A 17,904-nucleotide genomic window follows, 5' to 3' on the forward strand; every position below is an offset into this window, starting at 1 on the left:
CTCATTCTGTATCATTGTGCCTAGCTTCACATTTATATATAAAGTATACAACTGTGTCGCTGAGAGTGTGGTACTGTCCATGCGAATGTACTCACACCTATTTTTATATCTATATTCCTTTCAAAAGGTTTTGGGGAGAGAAGTGAAGCAAAGTTCACAAAATTCTGGGTAACAGCTGTTAAGATCGTCCATGTGGTTACTGTAATCGAGGTCTACCTGACACCTCCAAGTTATACCTTCCCAGACAGTCAAATGCAAGAGTTCAAGGTGGGAATTGGGAGAAACCAGTTTTCAGCATGGTCTGCACACAGGAGCCACCCGGGAACTTTTAAACCCACTGCCACCACCTAGCTCCCACCTGCGAGATCCTCTGATAATTGCCTGGACACTATGGGGGTTCTAGGTCCCCAAGTGATTTTAACTTTTTTACCAAGACTAAGAACTAACTACTGATCTGAACTGGTAGCAGTCTAGCACGTGACCTCAGTAATGGTGTCAACATCACGACCTTCGGCCCAAGGACTAAGCCTTATGCAAATGAGCACACGAGGGCTGTGAGCTAATTTAGAGCCTTGTATAGAAACCAATCAGCTGGAATGCAGAAGGCAGGCAACCCAGGCCTGTCTGTCCAGTCTGCCACACCGAAGACTCAGGTCAGGAGCTTCCGAGAACCACCCATCCAGATTAAAATCTTGAGAAGCAGCCAAGCTTCCTGCAGTAGGAATCCAGCTTATTTATAATTCTACATTTCAGCGACATCCAGCATAGCTTGGAAGAAGGGGGCTCTTCTTAGAATTTTACCTTGAAATTCGAACTTACCCTAGAGTCTAGCGTCTTGCTATAGTTGATGTGGAGTCAGTGACCGCATTTTACAACAGAAGCTTATGTCGTGGTACAGGATGGGTCTGTTACCAGAAAGCCAACTTTTAAAAGGTTTTGCTGGCATTGTTAAAAAGCCACAGAACTTTAAGATACCTCATATGATAATGTTCTAAATGTAGAACCAGGACTTTACTAACAATGCTTGCAAAGTGTTCACATATGGCAATCTACGCCCAAGTCCCTACTCTTGCCTTTAGTCCACCGGCACTATCTGGTTAGCTCTGCCAATCCTGGGCTTTTTCTCATGCAACTGGGTTTTAATATTAAGCTAGCACAAAGTAACAGCTTCATTTTGGCCTTTCCATATGTATATTATGCATATATTATTCATCTTCAGCGCTAGATACCCTACCCACCCCCACGTTGCTGGCTCCCCTCCCCTAAATTCTCCACTCAGCCTGCATGCTCTGCCTCAGGAAGTCAATTACTCCCCACCCCCTCTAGATTTCTTCACATTCCATCTCAGTCTCCTCCCTAATCAGTGTCTTGAAATAGGATCTCCTGTAGCCCAGGCTGGCCTTGAACTTCTGATCCTTCTGCCTCCATCTTCCAAGTACTAGGGCTACAGGAGGTACATCTAGGGCCTGCCTCCATTTTTATCACATTCTTAAATCTAAATTCAATATAGGAGAACCTTATGACTGGGGGAAAAAAGCGCCACTGTGTATCCTGGGCCACATTTCTTCTTTTTTGAGACTGATTTCCTCAGTGTAGCTCTGGCTGTCCTGGAACTCACTATGTAGATCAGGCTGGCCTTGAACTCCGAGACCCACCTGCCTCTACCTTCTAAGTACTGGGATTAAAGTTTTGTGCCACCATATTTCATTGGGCCATGTTTCTTTATCCTTTCACCTACTGATGGACATCTAGGCCAGTTTCATTTCTTAGCTATTTAAAGTAGTAGAGCAATAAATATGGATCTCAAAACTAGCTCTGTAGGAGCATCTAAGAGGAGGGAATACTGAATGTAGTTGAGTCTTGGCTTATTTTTTAATGTAGTTATTTTCATGTTGTCAAAAACATACTATCTGCAAATTAACATTTAAAGTCATTAACATGGGGTGCAGCTCAGAGCATTTGCCTAACATGCTAAAGGCCCTGAGTATCATCCAGTAGCTCTACAGAAAAAAAAAAGGGTTAGAGAGATAGCTCAGTGAATACGAGGCTGTGAGGCAGCAAGGGACCCCAATTAAATCTTCAGTATCCATGTATAAGCCTGTGTGAGTGCAGCTATGAATGTGTGTACCTATTATTCCAGAGCTGTGGGGGTGGAGACAGAAGGATGGAGGCGGGGCTTGATGGCAGTTAGTTTACCTCCTTAAATGAGTTCCTGTTTCAGGAATAAGGCATAGAGTGATAGGGCAGTACAGCCACTGGCCTCTGGCCGCCATGTTCACATGCACAGGTCGATGGACCTTACCCACTCATATACACTCGAATTATACACGCTATACTCGAACAAATACATACACAAGAAATAATGCAAAAGTAAAAATCGAAGTAACACCTAATGCAAAGATCTAATTCTTCAACTAATTCTCGAATTTAAATACATATTAGAGAGAATAATCCTTAACAGGAAAAAGCAACGATGTCATTTAATTTACATTGCAAACAACTAAACACCATAAGGAAAATTATAAGTAGTAATTTATAATAATAATATAAGGCGAAAGGAGGCATCAGCGCTAGAAAGTAGAACAAGTCTCACTGCAACAAGCAAGAAGACCTGGTCCCTGACAGAGTTCAGCGACAGACTACAGGCACTGAGTACACTGCACAAACTGAAGATTAGCACAAAGTATTCATCTTGGTAACACAGTGAGCCCCAAGAAATGGGATCACAAGACAAGATATATAACCAGTATTTCCAGCTTGCTTTCTTTTCATCTTTCTAGATCCAGGGTCTCACTATACGGCCCAGCTGGCCTGGTACTTACTATATAGACTCATGAGGACCAGCCTGCCCCTGCTTCCTGAGGGCGAGGATCACCATGCTAGGCTATTTACAATTTTCTAACACCAACGCTCCTTCTCAGGTCTAGGGATGAGGCTACAGATGCACTGGAGGGGAGAGAGAAGACAACTGGCTTGGATCCTTTGTGCGAAAGTGCTTCAGCTCTCTCTCTCAGAACATGGGCTGCACAGGAAGTAAGAAAGTCCTTGAGGATAAAGAGAAAAGGAGATAAACCCAAGATGGGAGTCAGAGAGTCTAGGGCTGGGAATGTAGCCAGTGATCAAGAACTCATCTGGCATGGACCTGGCCCTGAGCTCAGTTCCCAGAATCACAGAACAGCAAGCCACCAAACAGAAACTCAATATTATACTTGGGTTCTGGGCTCAACATGACCTCATTTGAGAAACTATATTAGCATCAAACATAAAAACACCTCACTTTGAAGTAACTACAACTTACTCAAAAAAGTTGGATAGACTGTCTAAAATGAAAACCATCAAATCACTATATGAGAGCTGAAAGGATGTAGAGCCATTATCTCATGCTGCTCACAGAGAAAACTGTACGGCAACCCTAGAAGTGGCAACGTCACTTGATCACACTGGAGATAATGTAAGTACCTGCCTTAAATGAAGACCGGTGACATAAAAACTAATATACGGATATATAACAGTTGTTTCTCCTCCCCAAACCCAGCAGGGACTCCATGTTCTTCTGGTGCTATGGCAGGGAACTACCAATGCACATCACAGTGTGCTCAAATCTCAAATACACAGGCTAGGGGAGGGGGACCCTTGCAAAGGTTACATGGTATGCTTTCACTTAAGACTCTGGAATAGGAGGAAGTGAGCCTGAGAGAGTTCTGGGAGACAGGACTCTAAGTCACGTTGACAGTGATGGTTATACATCTACGTTAACTGTCTACTGAAACAATACATTATTTGAAGATTTCCAATGTATTGATTTTTTTCTGGCAACCTTTACAGAAAGGCCTACTGGGCTATCTCATCCTCCCAATGCTCAATCTATTAATCACTTATGCTAGGATGGGCCCCAACTCTTAGACCAACTGAAACTCCTCTGCTACGGGAGACCAGTGGACACCTGAATCCAAAGCAATGGCTTTAAAATATCATCTCAGTCTCGGAATGCTTGACCTTTTTGTCCCTCTTGGGCATCCCTCACTTCTCTGACTTGTCTGTCTCTCCCTCCTCCATTTTGGATGGTTGTCTATTCTGTCTGCAGTTTTTCTTTCTGATCTCTCCTGGAGTGGCCCGAGACCTGACATCTTGTCTGTTCCTGCAGGTTCACCCTTCCAGTTAAGTATTTGGTATCACTACTGACAGGTAGGTCCCTTTCTTGCACAATTTTTCATGTGTAAGGCAACCTACCTTTTCTTTTACTAAAACTAAGTTGTATTCATTAATATGTTCATGTGAAGCTTAAACTAATGAACCAAATTCAAAGTGGAACACCGAGTCACCTTTTTACCTGCGATCCTTTGACACACGTCTGAGAGTCCCAAACCATTCCCCCTTCCATGCTCACCGACAGGCCAGTGCCTACCTAGATCCATCCAGGGACCTCAAAGTTAAGTCTGGAGACTAAACTCTCTCCTCTCTTCTCCATCTGCTCTACATAGCTGTTCTTCCAGGTTCCAGAGCAAACAAGTGTCTCTCATACACTGTTGCCACTCAAGCAGAGCTGTCCCAAATGGGCAGGGTAGGGAGGAAAAGGACTTCCCCAGGAGAGTTCCTGTTTGTGTTAAAGGTGCAGCAGTGCTGTTTTGTTAGAACAGGCAATCAGGAGTCTCAATTCACTGGCACTGAGAATTAATCTGCTTAACAAGGCTTTAAACAAGACTGTACCTTCCTGCCCAAACAATACTGTTCCAGCTTCTTGGCTTGACCTTTGGCCTCAAGGCATCCATCGTTCCTAACTGATTTTCCTGGACACTTACTTTGAGTCTTACACATTTGTCTTGTCAAAATGACTAAACTTTAGCTCCTTGTCCACATGTGTCTTTATTTTCCCTCCTTCTCCTTCTAAATACACATCACTCACTTGCCCTTTGAGGTTTAAGTGCTATCTGCAGTAGGTGCTCCGGGATGACCACAGCCAGAGTGCTCCTTCCTCCACTGGACACCTCACAACCTGTACATATTGGCCTATGGATTTCCTTACTAAATTCAAAGATCATATTCGTCAACCTTCCAAACTCCATAATTTTAATAACCCATAGAAAGTACACATTCTTGGTTAAATTATTCTAAGCCTTGATATTGCACTAACAGGACTTGAGTATGTTTTTAAAAGCTCTTTGAATAATTTGTTTTCGGGTATCATGACACAAGTGCGTGAATTCTTTAGAGATCATGCCAATGTAAATTAGTGTTTCACACACATACCTAAGCAATGACAACAGCTGACTTCTCCTTAACTTACCACAGTGGTTTTCAACCTGTGGGTCTCAACCTATTGACCCTTTCATGGGCTAGCCTAAGACTATCAGAAATATAAGATATTTTACATTTTAATTCTTTGACAGTAGCAAGATAACAGTTATGAAGCAGCGATGAAAATTTTATGGTTGGGGGATCACCACAACATGAGGAGCTGCATTAAAGGGTCACAGCATGAGGAAGGTTAAGAACCACTGACTTAAGTAAGATGTGAAGTTTGCCCCCTGAAGAAGCAGCACTTCTAGTTTCTAGGATCTGAATTTCCAAAGGGAGGGGCTTACATCACAGGACAACCTAAGTATCTTTCTATGTTTATTTGGGAACACATAGGCCCTTCAGGCTAAATGAGACCATAAAGATCACTTTTTACTCTGGAAAAATTCACAGAAGATACAAGACCAAGGTAAGAAAGTAAGCCTAAGTCTTTCAACCAAAAATCCTGATAACAAAAACTCCATTCGAGGTTGTAAGTAATATCCTCCAAAAGCACGGCAACAGAGCCCACCAATTACAGGTATTCATTTACTCCTTTGCACATCAGAGTTTGGGCATCACAGATTAACCAAAATCAGCATTAAAGTTTAACTCTGTAGTATCTTTTTTAAAGGAGGTTGCCAAATGGGATTTGTTCTATGTAGTTGACTTCCATAGCTTGTGAACGTACATCTTGACACACAGAATTTGAGCTCATAGTTTTGTGATGTGACGTTTTGCCTGTGAAGTTGCTCAAAATAAAAGTCTAATAAAAAGGACTTGACATCCTCTAGTGGTGAAACACATTTGTTTCAAAGGCAATTGCATTTTCTAGTTCTTGTTTCCCTTTGGCTATGGACAAAAAAACAGACAAACAAACAAAAAACTACAGTATACCAAGAGAACTGTTTGTCCTCAAGAAAAAAATGATTTAAAAAAAAAAGAATATAATCAACCCTTGAGCAGAAGCTAAACACATCTGCAGAACTGTTTTCTGAATGTTACACTGATATAGTACCCTTTAAATACATACTATGATGCTGAATTCACTCTATTTGAGTCATAGACATACAAACACATAGGCCTTTAATCTTGGACATATCACAGGTATTGTTTTTGTAATAACCCAAGATTTTAATCTGAAGTCCTGAAATATAGTCTTTGCACAAGGACGTAATTTAGGAACCACTCAAGGTTGGACTCTACCTCAAAGTAATTATATGGAAAAGGAAAACAGAAGGAATGCTTCAGGAAACGTGCTGCTGTCTGTGGTGAGAAAGCGGACACACAGGTAATCTGGGACTTGGGAAGGTGAGGCGAGGCAGGAGGAGGCTAAAATCGAGACAAGCCAGCAACGCATGGCATGACTCCCACCTCAAACAAAAAAGACAAAAAGAGAAAAAAAGGAATGTGGCATTTTGAGGTGGTAACTCTAACTTCTTGGTGGCAATAAGACATAGGCTTAGGTACCCCTCTCATTCAATACATAAAATCCCATATAAATCTATGATTTAAAAATAATAAATTGGAGTGTTTGAATGTGTATAATGTGAAATGTGAGTATAAAACTGAAGTTCTACATTCAAAGGTCATAGGTTTTACATATACAGAACATTAGTTGTCAACATTTAAACAACCTTGTGTTCTCTCAAAATAGGGTCACCTGGATTTTAAACAATACATTTACAGGTCAGTGAGATGGCTCAGCAGGTAAAGAAGCTTGCTGTCAGTCTCTAGAACCTACTCGGTGTAAAGAGAGGCAATTCCCACAGGTTGTTCTCTGGCTCCCACACTTGTGCTATGGAATGTGTGTGTCCACATACAAATGCACATACCAAATAAATGTAATTAAAATATGCTAAGAGCCAGGTATAATGGCTTACACCTGTATTCCCAGTAGAAGTAGAAGGATTTTGAGTTTGAGGCAAGTCTGTGATATATCAAGTTAAAGCCTAGTATGTACCTAAAGATGGAGATGGTCTCAAAAAACCAAACTAAACCAAAAATACCCCTTACATTTCCTTTCTTTAGCATTCACTGGCACAGGTGTTGCTGAATACTCAAAGCAAAAAATAGAAAAATGGGGGAGGGGGAATACAGGACCAGAAATATATGATATACACACACACCCCTACGTATATGTGTGTTGGTCATATATAAAACATGTTTATCGGAAGTTTAAATTTCTAGGCAAAGATGTGGAGGAATTGTTTACTGTCAGGAAATAATAGCCAATAAATCCTACTTTTAATGGAAAGAGTACTTCAGGCTGGTGAGACGTTTAGGTAAAGGCACTTGCTGCCAAACCTAAGTTTCAGTCTCAGAACCCCACTCTTAACAAGTTACCTTGATCTCCTACAGGCATGCTATTGCATGAACACCCCCTCACTCAGACTCACACTCATACACACACATACACACACACACCAAAGTAAATAAATACAAAATTTAAGAAGACTTAAGAACACATGATTGACTTTGCATCCTAACTGTTAAGACACATGGCTCGATCATTCCTTAACACGATCAGGCACGGGATGCACTCCAGGTGCAAGTTCGTTTATGTCTGAACAAGTACCAATGCAGATCTACAAAGCACTCAAGGACAAATGGATGCCTATTAAATCACTAACATCCCCTCCTCCCCCCAAGCTGTTACTTATCCGTGCCTTATTCACAGTCACAACTAAGAATGACCCGGATTGGGGAGCATGGACAACTCCCAGCTCATCAAGTTTCCTAAACAATTACTCAGGCATCGCTTCGCCACCCTGACCAAAGTAATAATCACTGATCTTTCAAACGCAGAAGACAAAAATCGACCACCTTTCAGGATGTAGCCTGACATGGAAGTAAATTCAGGACACTGTGTCAATCTTAACCTTAGGTGTAAATCATTAAGAGTTTAGGCATAATCGCAGATACCAATTGGAAAACACTAAGCTCCATAGACCTTGTGTATTAAAAATAAGCACGCCCTCTAAACGAGTGTGTTGTGGTGGGGGTGGGAGGTGGAGCGAGTTTTGCATTTAGAAAACAATCACTTCTGGTTGTGGGTGTTTAGAAGCAGTAACAGCTTGCAACTGCGGGGTCTGCAACTTAACATTTCTTTAAAATTACAAAGCGCCTCCCGCCCCCACGCCAAGTGTAGGAAGGTACGAGGAGCTGCTTACTTGGCCAGGATTAGAACAGGGAGGGAGGGTATGATTTGCAACACAGTCCCCGAAGACGAAGAACAAAATCATGAGGGGCGGGGGAAGTTGGTTTCACGGTAAGGAGAGACGGGTACGAGTGGGAAGACCTTCCGAGGGTGTGAGCTATGTCCCTGGGTGTCCCCGGTGGCTGTGCTGGAGGCGGATTGTCAACACGGAGCCTGAGGGCCGAGCCCGGCGGCAGAGGCGACGCTCCATCTCTGGCTTTAGTGCCACAGGAAGAGTTGAGCTCCGAGACCGTGCTCGGTGCTCTGGGTGAAGGTCGGGTGGCGAGGTCCTGAGCCGGTCAGCCGCTCACCCACCGGCCGGACGCCTCTGCTCCGACCCCGCTCCCCCGGCCCCTCTGCGCGGTCCCGCCGCTCGGCCGCTCTGAGGCTCGGAGCGGTTCCCCGACCTCCCAGGCGCGCCCCCGACCACTCCGCGCGCCCCCGACCTCCCTCCCGCGCGCCCAGGCCTGCTTCCACCTGTTGTGGCCCCGCGGGCGCTCGGCGGTCGCCGGTAGCGCGGACTCCGAGGGTCGCTGGCTCCCGGGACCGCGCCCCCGCCCACTCCCGCGACCCCCGCGACCCCCTCTCGACTCGACCGCGCCGTCACCTGGGTCGCTCTGCGTAGCGCCGTCGCCGCCCCTGTGGCCGTCGCCGCCAGCTCCCTGCTCCGCCATGGTGCTCCGATGACGCGCCCCGAGAGCCGCTCCGCCCTCTCCCTCGGCTCCGCTCTCGCCGGGCCCCCGCCCCCCGGGCTCAGACAGGTGAGCGGCGGCCTGCGCGGGCGTGGGGCGGGGACGGCGACTGCTGGCCCGACGCCGCCGGGGCTCGGCGCGCTCCCTGGCGGGCAGGTGCGGCGTCGCAGCCGCCCCGACGGACGCGGTCGGAGCTAGTGTCCCAGGCGGCGAATCCTAGTCACCGCCGCGTCCGAGCGAGCGAGAAGAGCGTCCACCCGCAGCCCCGGTGCGGCGGGGGCGTTCGAGCGCTCTGTTCCCCTTTGAACTCTGAAGCCGCCAGGTCAGTTTCGGCTCCGTGCGGACGGGAGTTCGTGGCGACAGTCGCCCAAGGAGCCGATGCCACGTGGAGAGCTGAATCACACCGGCTGGGTTCCGCGCCTGTATCCCGGCTCGCTTTCGCCCGTGAGCCTAGCTTTTCCGTGTCTGATGGCCCAGCACGCACCTTAGGGAATCCTGCGCCGACTGGCGTGGCGTTTCTTATTCTTGGTTTCCGATTAGTAAACTGTCTTGTGACTATCTTGTTTAGAAGGACCAGAGGCGTGGGGAAGGCGGTTGTAAAAAGAAACATTAGCAACTGAGAAACAAATTTCTGTCTGAGCAGGCAAAATAAACGATAAGCAACAAAATACTGAGGGGGTGGTTAAGTAACCTGCAGGAATGAAAACAGAACAGAGCAGCCTACCAATCCTGCCTGCTCACACAGAGAGGCACGTGCCCACCCTCGGTTAGCTGAACAAATCTAACGAGCTCTTTATATTTTGAAACCCCACATAATGTACTAGGGACAGAAAAGAGTGTCAGAATACAATCCTTATTTACAAGAGCTGTCACTCCAAGCCCTGGATTTCATTTACAGGTTTTCTGGTTTGCCATGGATTCTCCCAAAAGCACCATGCCTACAGTGGAAGAGGCAAACAGATCTTTGAACAGTGAGATAGTCTGTAGCTGGCAAAGATCACGCCCCTGCTAGTGCACAAGGTAGATCATAAATCACCTGCTGTGAAGCAGCCTCTTATCCCACACCTGGAATTTAAAAAAAAAAACACATACTAACATAACTCAGTTTTTAAAGAAACCAAAATTCTCACTACACCATCCCACTTTACTCTCTGAGGCAGGAGGATCATCAGGAGTTACGAGGCCAGCCTAGGCTAAATAGTGAGACCTGTCTCAATCAATCAATCAATCAATCAATCAATCAATCAATCAAAAAAAAGTCATTGGCAAGTGCTTGGTAGTAGTTGATTCGGTGTGTGCTTGCCCTCCAGTTGTTTCGATTACTTGTGTTTCAGTTGTTCCAAGTTAAATACATGGAGGAGGACACCCATCCTCACTTAAGGACTTGGACAGACTCCTTGTTCCAAACCTAATTTGCAGTGTCTGCCACACAGTAGATGGGAGTGGATGACATCTGTTAAATGTCAGATGCCACCATTCTATCCTTTAGATGTACTTTTTACTAGGAACATAGAAGCCATCTGCCTCGAGTTCACACAAAGTTCTCCTGATCCCCCACCTCCTCTTCCCGGGGTAGAGCTGAACCTCTGGCACCGTGTTCCCTTCTGCCTCCTTCTCCCCTATCCCCTGGATGCCTCTTCATCCCAGGCCATTTGACAACGTACAGTTTTTCTTGCTCATCCATAGTAGCTTCCCAAGTCACATATCAAGTTGCTGAGTGCTTTTCTATCATTTGTTCCCCAGATGTCTTCTGCCTCCACCTCGATTGCTGGGATGATGGAGGACAGTACCACCCTCGGGTCCCCTCAATTGCTGGGGTGATGGGGGACAGTAGCACCCTCAGGTCCCTTCGATATTTTGTGGGCTGGATCCTGCATTACTTGGCACTGGCTCAATCCCTTGCTAATGAGGTTTCACTCTTTCCCCAAACTCCTTCCTGTTTCTCCCAAGATCTTCAAACTCTCCAGAGTTTCAGCCACACCTTTCCTATCTCTGCTCTGTCTCTTGGGACCCTCCACCTTGGTGACTCTCAAGTCTAGAATGTATACTCCTGACCTCAGTACCAACCTCCTCCAATACATTCTTTAGTCTGTGTGTGTGTGTGTGTGTGTGTGTAGGTGTGCATGTATCGAAGTATGGAGATCAGAAGCCAACCTGAAGGTTGACCTCAAGGACGGTGTCAACCTTTGTTTTTGAGACAGGGCCTCTCATTTCGTCCAGAGCTTGCTTCTATGATGGGTGGCCAGCAAGCCCCCAGGGATCTGTCTGTCTCTACTTCCCCAGTGCTGAGATTACAACCATGCACACCACCATGCCTGGCTTTTGGCTTTGTTTTTGTTTGTCTTTCTGGGAGTTGAACTCAGGCCCTCAGCTTACAAGGCACTTTACTGGCTGAAGTTCCTTCAATATTCTTTGTACAGTCCTATCATGACACTCTGCTCTGAATTCAGTGAATCTAGAACACCCTGGCTGAGTTTCTACCGTTGAATCTTTCTCACCCACCCGGGCTCAGCATTTCTCCCAGCCTCCCCCTCGTTATCACTGCCCATAGTTTCCATTCCTGAAGCCCTAACTTCCTGTTAGCCTGACTCATGCTGGACCCTCTTTCAGATCTGAGACAGGCTCGGAACTGCCCTGTTCAGTTCAACTCCTCTTACACTGTGTCGGTTATTAATCATCTAACACACAGCCACTTTACATAGCTCTATCTGGCTCAAAACCTTTTTAATAGGTTTCCTATTTCCATATAATGTGAAGTTAACCTTACTCCCTCCCCATCCCCACTCTCTGAGAGGTCCTTGGACTCCTCCCCTTCCAACTTTTGCCACAATCATTTGCCCAATGGATTTTACTCTTTCCTTAAATGTTTCAGATCCCCCTTCTGGCCTTTTGTCTGCCCATGTAATACCCTGGTCCTTAGTATCACCCCTGAAAAGCCCAGGTTAAGATCCTTCTATGTGAAGTATGTCCGCCTGTCCTGGCTCAGCGGACTTACCCTCTGAACTTCTGGGTTTAACACTTGCCCAACCTGTGACATTTGGGAAGATTTATTGCAAATCTGGGTCTTCAATCTGATGCACATTTTTGATTGTCTTCTCCTTGTCTCTAGGGAGTTTCCATAAAACCTGGAACTATGAATGCTTTGTTCTCAGATTGAAATGTCCTTGCTGCCACCATGTGCACTGCCTACACTTCATGGGCATCTTTATTTCCCTTCTAGGGTACTACAGCATCTCAGTCATCAGAGCCTTTTAAATTGGGTTCTAGTATATCCATTCTCTCTCTCTTACAATAGAGCCACCACCATCCCTTTCTAAACTATCTTCCCAGGCTCCACTCAGCCTTGGAAAACTTTTCTTGATCCCTTTCTGGCCTTGGTATCCATAGCCCTTCCTACACTCACCTGAGTGCTAAGAACTACCTCTTACTCATATACCAAAGCATGTCCACTCCAGTATGTATTTACCATGTTGTGTGTATGGTGTGTATAGAATTCAGCTTGCACACTCGTGGAGGCCAGAGGACAACTGTGGAACCACTTCTGTCTTTCCATTCTCACGTGAGTTCTAGGGATTGAAAGATCATCACAGTTTGCATGACAAACACCTCTACCCCAGTCATCCATCTCATTCGCTCACAGATGGTATTTAGTAAACGCTCCTGAGTGAGTCTTACTGTATGCTGAGTATTCACTGAGCACCTTGCCTGTGCCAGCCTCCTTTAATTCCTAGAACAACCCTTTGAGGAAGGTGCACCATTTCCCCATTTCACAGAGGAAGAAACTGAGACAGAGAAGCTAATTAATTTGCCAAAGGCCAAAGTTAGGTGAGAGCTTCCCTGTGGGCTAACAAGTGGTTTCAGTCTCCACACTTAGCAGTGGGCTAGCCACCTCGCTCCTCCTTATGTGAGGGGCCATTTCCCATTTTGCTTTCCACTGGACCCAGAAATGAGGTGTGATTTGATCATGTTAAATCACTGATGGGGAATTTAAAAGACATGTTTGGTGCTTTTTTAATTTAAATTATGCGTATGCATGTATGTCTCTGTGTGGGTATGGGAATGTGAGTTTGGGTACCCGTGGAGGCTGAAGGCAGATTCCCCTGGAGCTGGAGTTAATGGCAGCTATAAGCTGCCTGTTGTAGGAATCTGGGAACCAAACTTGGATCCTCTGGAAAAGCAGGAAACAATCGTAACCACTGAGCCATTTCTCCTCTCCCAAGGTGCCTGGTCCTTAAGGTGGTAGGCCTTTTTGTTGTTGTGTATAGTATTGCTGGATTGAACCTACAGCCTCACACTGGACTAAGCAAGTGTTCTGCGATATTAAGTATCTAGGTCATCTGAACATGAATCTAGGTTGTGAAGCCCTGACATGCTGATGCTAAAGGCCTTCCTAGCACAAACCTTTCATGAACCGTAATCCACAGTGGGACGACCTTCTTTTGTGTGAGAGATACAGGATGACCTGGGAACATAGTGTATGTTATACAAGCTCAGAGACAAGGAGAGAGAAGCAGAGTGGGGAGGGAGACAGAGAAACAGTGACAGGCAGACACTGGACCTGGGGGAGACTGAAGGAAAAAAGATATGAAGAGTCCATTAAAAATGGGTAGCTTGAACCAGGCAGTGGTGGCGCACACCTTTAATCCCAGCACTTGGGAGGCAGAGGCAGGTGGATTTCTGAGTTTGAGGCCAGAAACAGAGTGAGTTCCAGGACAAGCAGGGCTATACAGAGAAACCCTGTCTCAAACAAAACAACAACAACAAAAAAAAAAATAAAAAAAAAAAATGGGTAGCTTGTTCCTATGTACATACAATATAAAAGAAGCACCTAAAACATTAGAATTAATGAGACAACCTGTTTCTTAATGCAGAGGAGACTGGCTTTCTTCAGAATTTCTGCAAAGGGTTCAAGACACTAATGATCTGCCCTTAGAGGTGAGGTGTTTTAAAGATCAATCCTGTTGTTGTCAAGTGAGAAAATTTTCAAGAGAATATTTTATATACTCAGATGCAATACACACACATACACACACACACACACACACACACACACACGCTTTTATTTTCACATAGAAATAAAGGCCATTGAGCTAGAGAGATGGCTCAGTGGTTAAGAGCATCGACTGCTCTTCCAGAGGTCCTGAGTTCAATTCCCAGCAACCACATGGTTGCTCACAACCATCTGTAATGGGATCTGATGACCTCTTCTGGTGTGTCTGAAGACAGCAATTGTGGATTCATATGCATAAAATAAATAGATCTTTAAAAAAAATAAAGGCCATGTCTATTTTATAGGAGACTTTTCTATGGGTCAAATGAAGACATGGGAACACCTCTCCCTTGTTTCCACCCTATGTAATGCACATTCCTGTGTGGATAGGAAATTAATTTTATTTATCCACCTAGGAGCTTCAGACCTCATCCTGGTTACATTGGAAGGCTCATAAAAATATAATATTTGGCTGGAAAATTTTCCCCAGATGTGAGAACCACATTAAAGTGACAGAGAAGACAATGGCGTCCATTAAGATCCTCTTGCAAACCGCCTGAGATACAGTATGGTGTCTTTCTCTTTCAAGGTAAGTTGAGGTCATGGGGAAAATACATTGAGTTTAAAATAGTCACCACTCTCTTGTGTCCCCCCACCCCCGCTGTCCCCAAGGAACAATCTGGATTCCAACTGTCTTTTCACTGCTTGAACAGAGACACATTGTATTTGATGTCACAGATGAAAACAAAAAACAACAGCAACAAAAAATCTAACCCAGTCATTTAGAGCATCAGCACAAAATAAGAATCTTCTGGACTTTGTCAAAGTAGCATACCGGCAATCTTTTTACTTTTATGTAAATATGATACAATGGATAGCTTTAGAACAAGCTAACATCACTATGATCCAGCATGCACAACTGGTACCATTCAGTAGTACACAAACCCTCCAACAAACACACCCTCGGCCAGAAACTTAAGTTACAAAATACAGTCAATATGACAATTAGTACAGAGTAGAAACCATTACTCTCAGATTCTGCACACTTTAAAAAAAAACAAATTTGTACAACAATTGAAATTATGCATTTCTGCTCAGATGCTTGGGCATACTACACACACAGAACCTAAAAAGCCATGGTCACATTTTGGTTTTGTTCCAGTGGTATACAGTCTCACAAAACTTTCTGTCTCTTCTGTGGTAAACACTGAGTTGAAACGCAATCGCTGGTGACTTCAAAAACCTCTCCATCAAAATGTGTAGATGAAAAATGATCCCGATGTTACAGCTCTCGGATTATTCTGAAAGCCTGTACGAAGAGTCCGTAGGAATCTTGTAGAAATGGAAGTTAGGAAAGTTTAGTGCGTTTTCTTTCCTTCTTTCTTTCTTTCTTTCTTTCTTTCTTTCTCTCTCTCTCTCTCTCTCTCTCTCTCTCTCTCTCTCTCTCTCTCTGTCTCTCTGTCTCTCTCTCTCTCTCTGACACGAGTAAACAAATACTGGATTTAAAGTGCAGCGTCTTCTCTCCTCCTTTCGACTCCCCTCCTACAAGGGGAGCAGTTCTGAATGTTCAGAATCTCCAATCAAGGTCACCCTGGTGGCAGTCAGGCACATTTGTTCCGAAAGTCAATGATGGCCTTCCACAGCGTGCACAGCATCCCTCCCCTGTTGAAAGACAGAACAAGCTGAAGAACACTCTCACTCGGAAATGCCCTTGAGACAGAAGAGGGACTTCTTAGCATTCAGCTCCTTCGGTGAGAACGTGAAGACCTCAGGCTTATCAGGCTTTATGCATTCCGTGTGCATAGTGTTTTCCCACCACCCCTCATTCCTTTCAAATCAAAAACATCATTTTACATTTTGAGCAATTTTGAATTGTGATGTATGTATGTATGTATGTATGTATGTATGTATGTATGTATGTATGTTTTTTTGTTTTTCAAGACAGGATTTTTCTGTGTAACTCTGGCTGTCGTAGAACTTGCTCTGTAGACCAGGCTGGCCTCTAACTCACAGAGATTTGCCTGCCTCTGCCTCCCAAGTGTTGGGATTAACAGCATGTGCCACCACCACCCAGCAAATGTGTCTTTATAGAGATGCTTGTAAGTTATGTATCTACCTAGACCAGGAGAGAAAACTGTGACAAGAAATTGTACCAGATGATACAAACTGTTCCAGCTGGTACGTAAGAACCACAAATGCCATTTTACCAGAGGATCACAGGCTACATTAGAGCTCTTCTTCATGGCAGCCTTAAGAGGGTTTGAAGGACTTTGGTCTGCAGTCTTATTTAAGAAATCTCTTCTCACTGGGCGGTGGTGGCGCACGCCTTTAATCCCAGCACTTGGGAGGTGGAGACAGGTGGATTTCTGAGTTCGAGGCCAGCCTGGTCTACAGAGTGAGTTCCAGGACAGCCAGAGCTACACAGAGAAACCTTGTCTCGAAAAACCAAAAAAAAAAAAAAAAAAAAAAAAAGAAAAAAAAGAAAAGAAAAAAAAAAAGAAATCTCTGCTCGTTGATTGTCCCATACTTAAACAGAAATACTAGTTATTAAAGAGTTTTCCCAAATAGCCTCACACACTAATTTAGTTTAGTCTGAGGGTTGAAAATCAGACACAGCCCTTCCTGAGACTGCAGAGCTGGTTGAGATCCCACAAGGCAGGGATCAGACTTCCTGTGCTAACCTGGGGTTCTCATAACAACCAAGCATAAGGGGACAGAAAGCAATACCTTAGTCTGAGGCACTTCAAATCGTCACGTGTGACATAGTAAAGAACATCCACTAGTGTGTAGTCCTCAGCCAGAAACTGCAGAGAGAGCAAAGCATGTATGTGATAAGATGCTGTATATACTGAGAATAAATAAAATCTCTGCACAAGGCAAGGGCTGCTAATAATTAAGAATGAACATAAACAGAAAGCCAAAAACCAACAGTCTTCTGGAATTAGGAGAGGAAAAGCCTGCTGATTACAGACTTAGAGAGAAACATGTCGATGTGATTCCTGTTGCTTAGAGGAGAAGTGACGCAGCTTCATCCCACTTGTCATCACACACGCAAGCTGCTCACAGCTATTGCTTGTACCGAACAAGGCCAGTGCTCCGTATCTCTTTTTTCCCAAGTAGACAATATTCGTGGGACATTATTGCCAATATGTAGTCTCTGCACGTACTTTCCATAACCAGCAGCAGAGACCTTCCTATGGTATACTGCAAAGTTAGTTCTGGGTGGGAATAGAGCTTTTAATTTTCAAGCAAATGAAAGGGAAGATGGTTTACTGGATCGTGACTTAATCTCCTTTGATTGTGATTTGAGCCCAAGAGGATAAATATTTTGGAGAACTTGGTTGAATATATTGTTTTCCCTTAGCAAAAGGAGACCCTAAATTGTATGTAGTCCTTATATTGTGAAAATAAAAGTTTATTTTAGTTATTTAAATCTGTATACATAAATCTGAAGACAGTATAGTATTATTAAGAGGTCCTTTCTAGCAAATGGAAAAGACAACATCTTTAAAATAAGAGTTTTTATTTCTAACTATGTGTAAGGATGTATATTTACATATGGGTACATCCACAGAGTAAAGGCATGTCTAGACTGCAGAAGAGGGCATTGGGTGCTCTGGGGCTAGGATTCTAAGTGGCTGTGAGCCGTCAGATGTGGGTGTTAGAACCCCAGTATTCTTTAAGAGCAGAAGACACTCCTGACTGTAGAGACACCTCTCCAGCTCTCTAACAGGACATCTTCATATGTA

General features: G+C 44.4%; 2 protein-coding genes across 3 annotated transcripts in view; both read right to left on the reverse strand.

Annotated features, from left to right (window-relative positions):
- Positions 1-9,162, reverse strand: part of Map7 (microtubule associated protein 7) — a 130,699-nt gene extending 121,537 nt beyond the window's left edge. Inside the window, exon 1 of the mRNA XM_028782603.1 lies at positions 9,081-9,162. Coding sequence (XP_028638436.1) covers positions 9,081-9,147 — 67 coding nt within the window. The 5' untranslated portion in view covers positions 9,148-9,162. The remainder of the gene's footprint in view (positions 1-9,080) is intronic.
- A 5,807-nt stretch (positions 9,163-14,969) lies between these two features.
- Positions 14,970-17,904, reverse strand: part of Map3k5 (mitogen-activated protein kinase kinase kinase 5) — a 188,343-nt gene continuing 185,408 nt past the window's right edge. For both annotated transcript variants that reach the window (XM_028782601.1, XM_028782600.1), the window contains 2 exons: positions 16,883-16,959; positions 14,970-15,817 (listed from right to left, as the gene is read on the reverse strand). In XM_028782601.1, coding sequence (XP_028638434.1) covers positions 15,757-15,817; positions 16,883-16,959 — 138 coding nt within the window. In that variant the 3' untranslated portion in view covers positions 14,970-15,756. The remainder of the gene's footprint in view (positions 15,818-16,882; positions 16,960-17,904) is intronic.

Source organism: Grammomys surdaster, unplaced genomic scaffold (genome assembly GCF_004785775.1).
Source record: "Grammomys surdaster isolate TR1022 unplaced genomic scaffold, NIH_TR_1.0 806, whole genome shotgun sequence".
NCBI lineage: Eukaryota > Metazoa > Chordata > Mammalia > Rodentia > Muridae > Grammomys > Grammomys surdaster.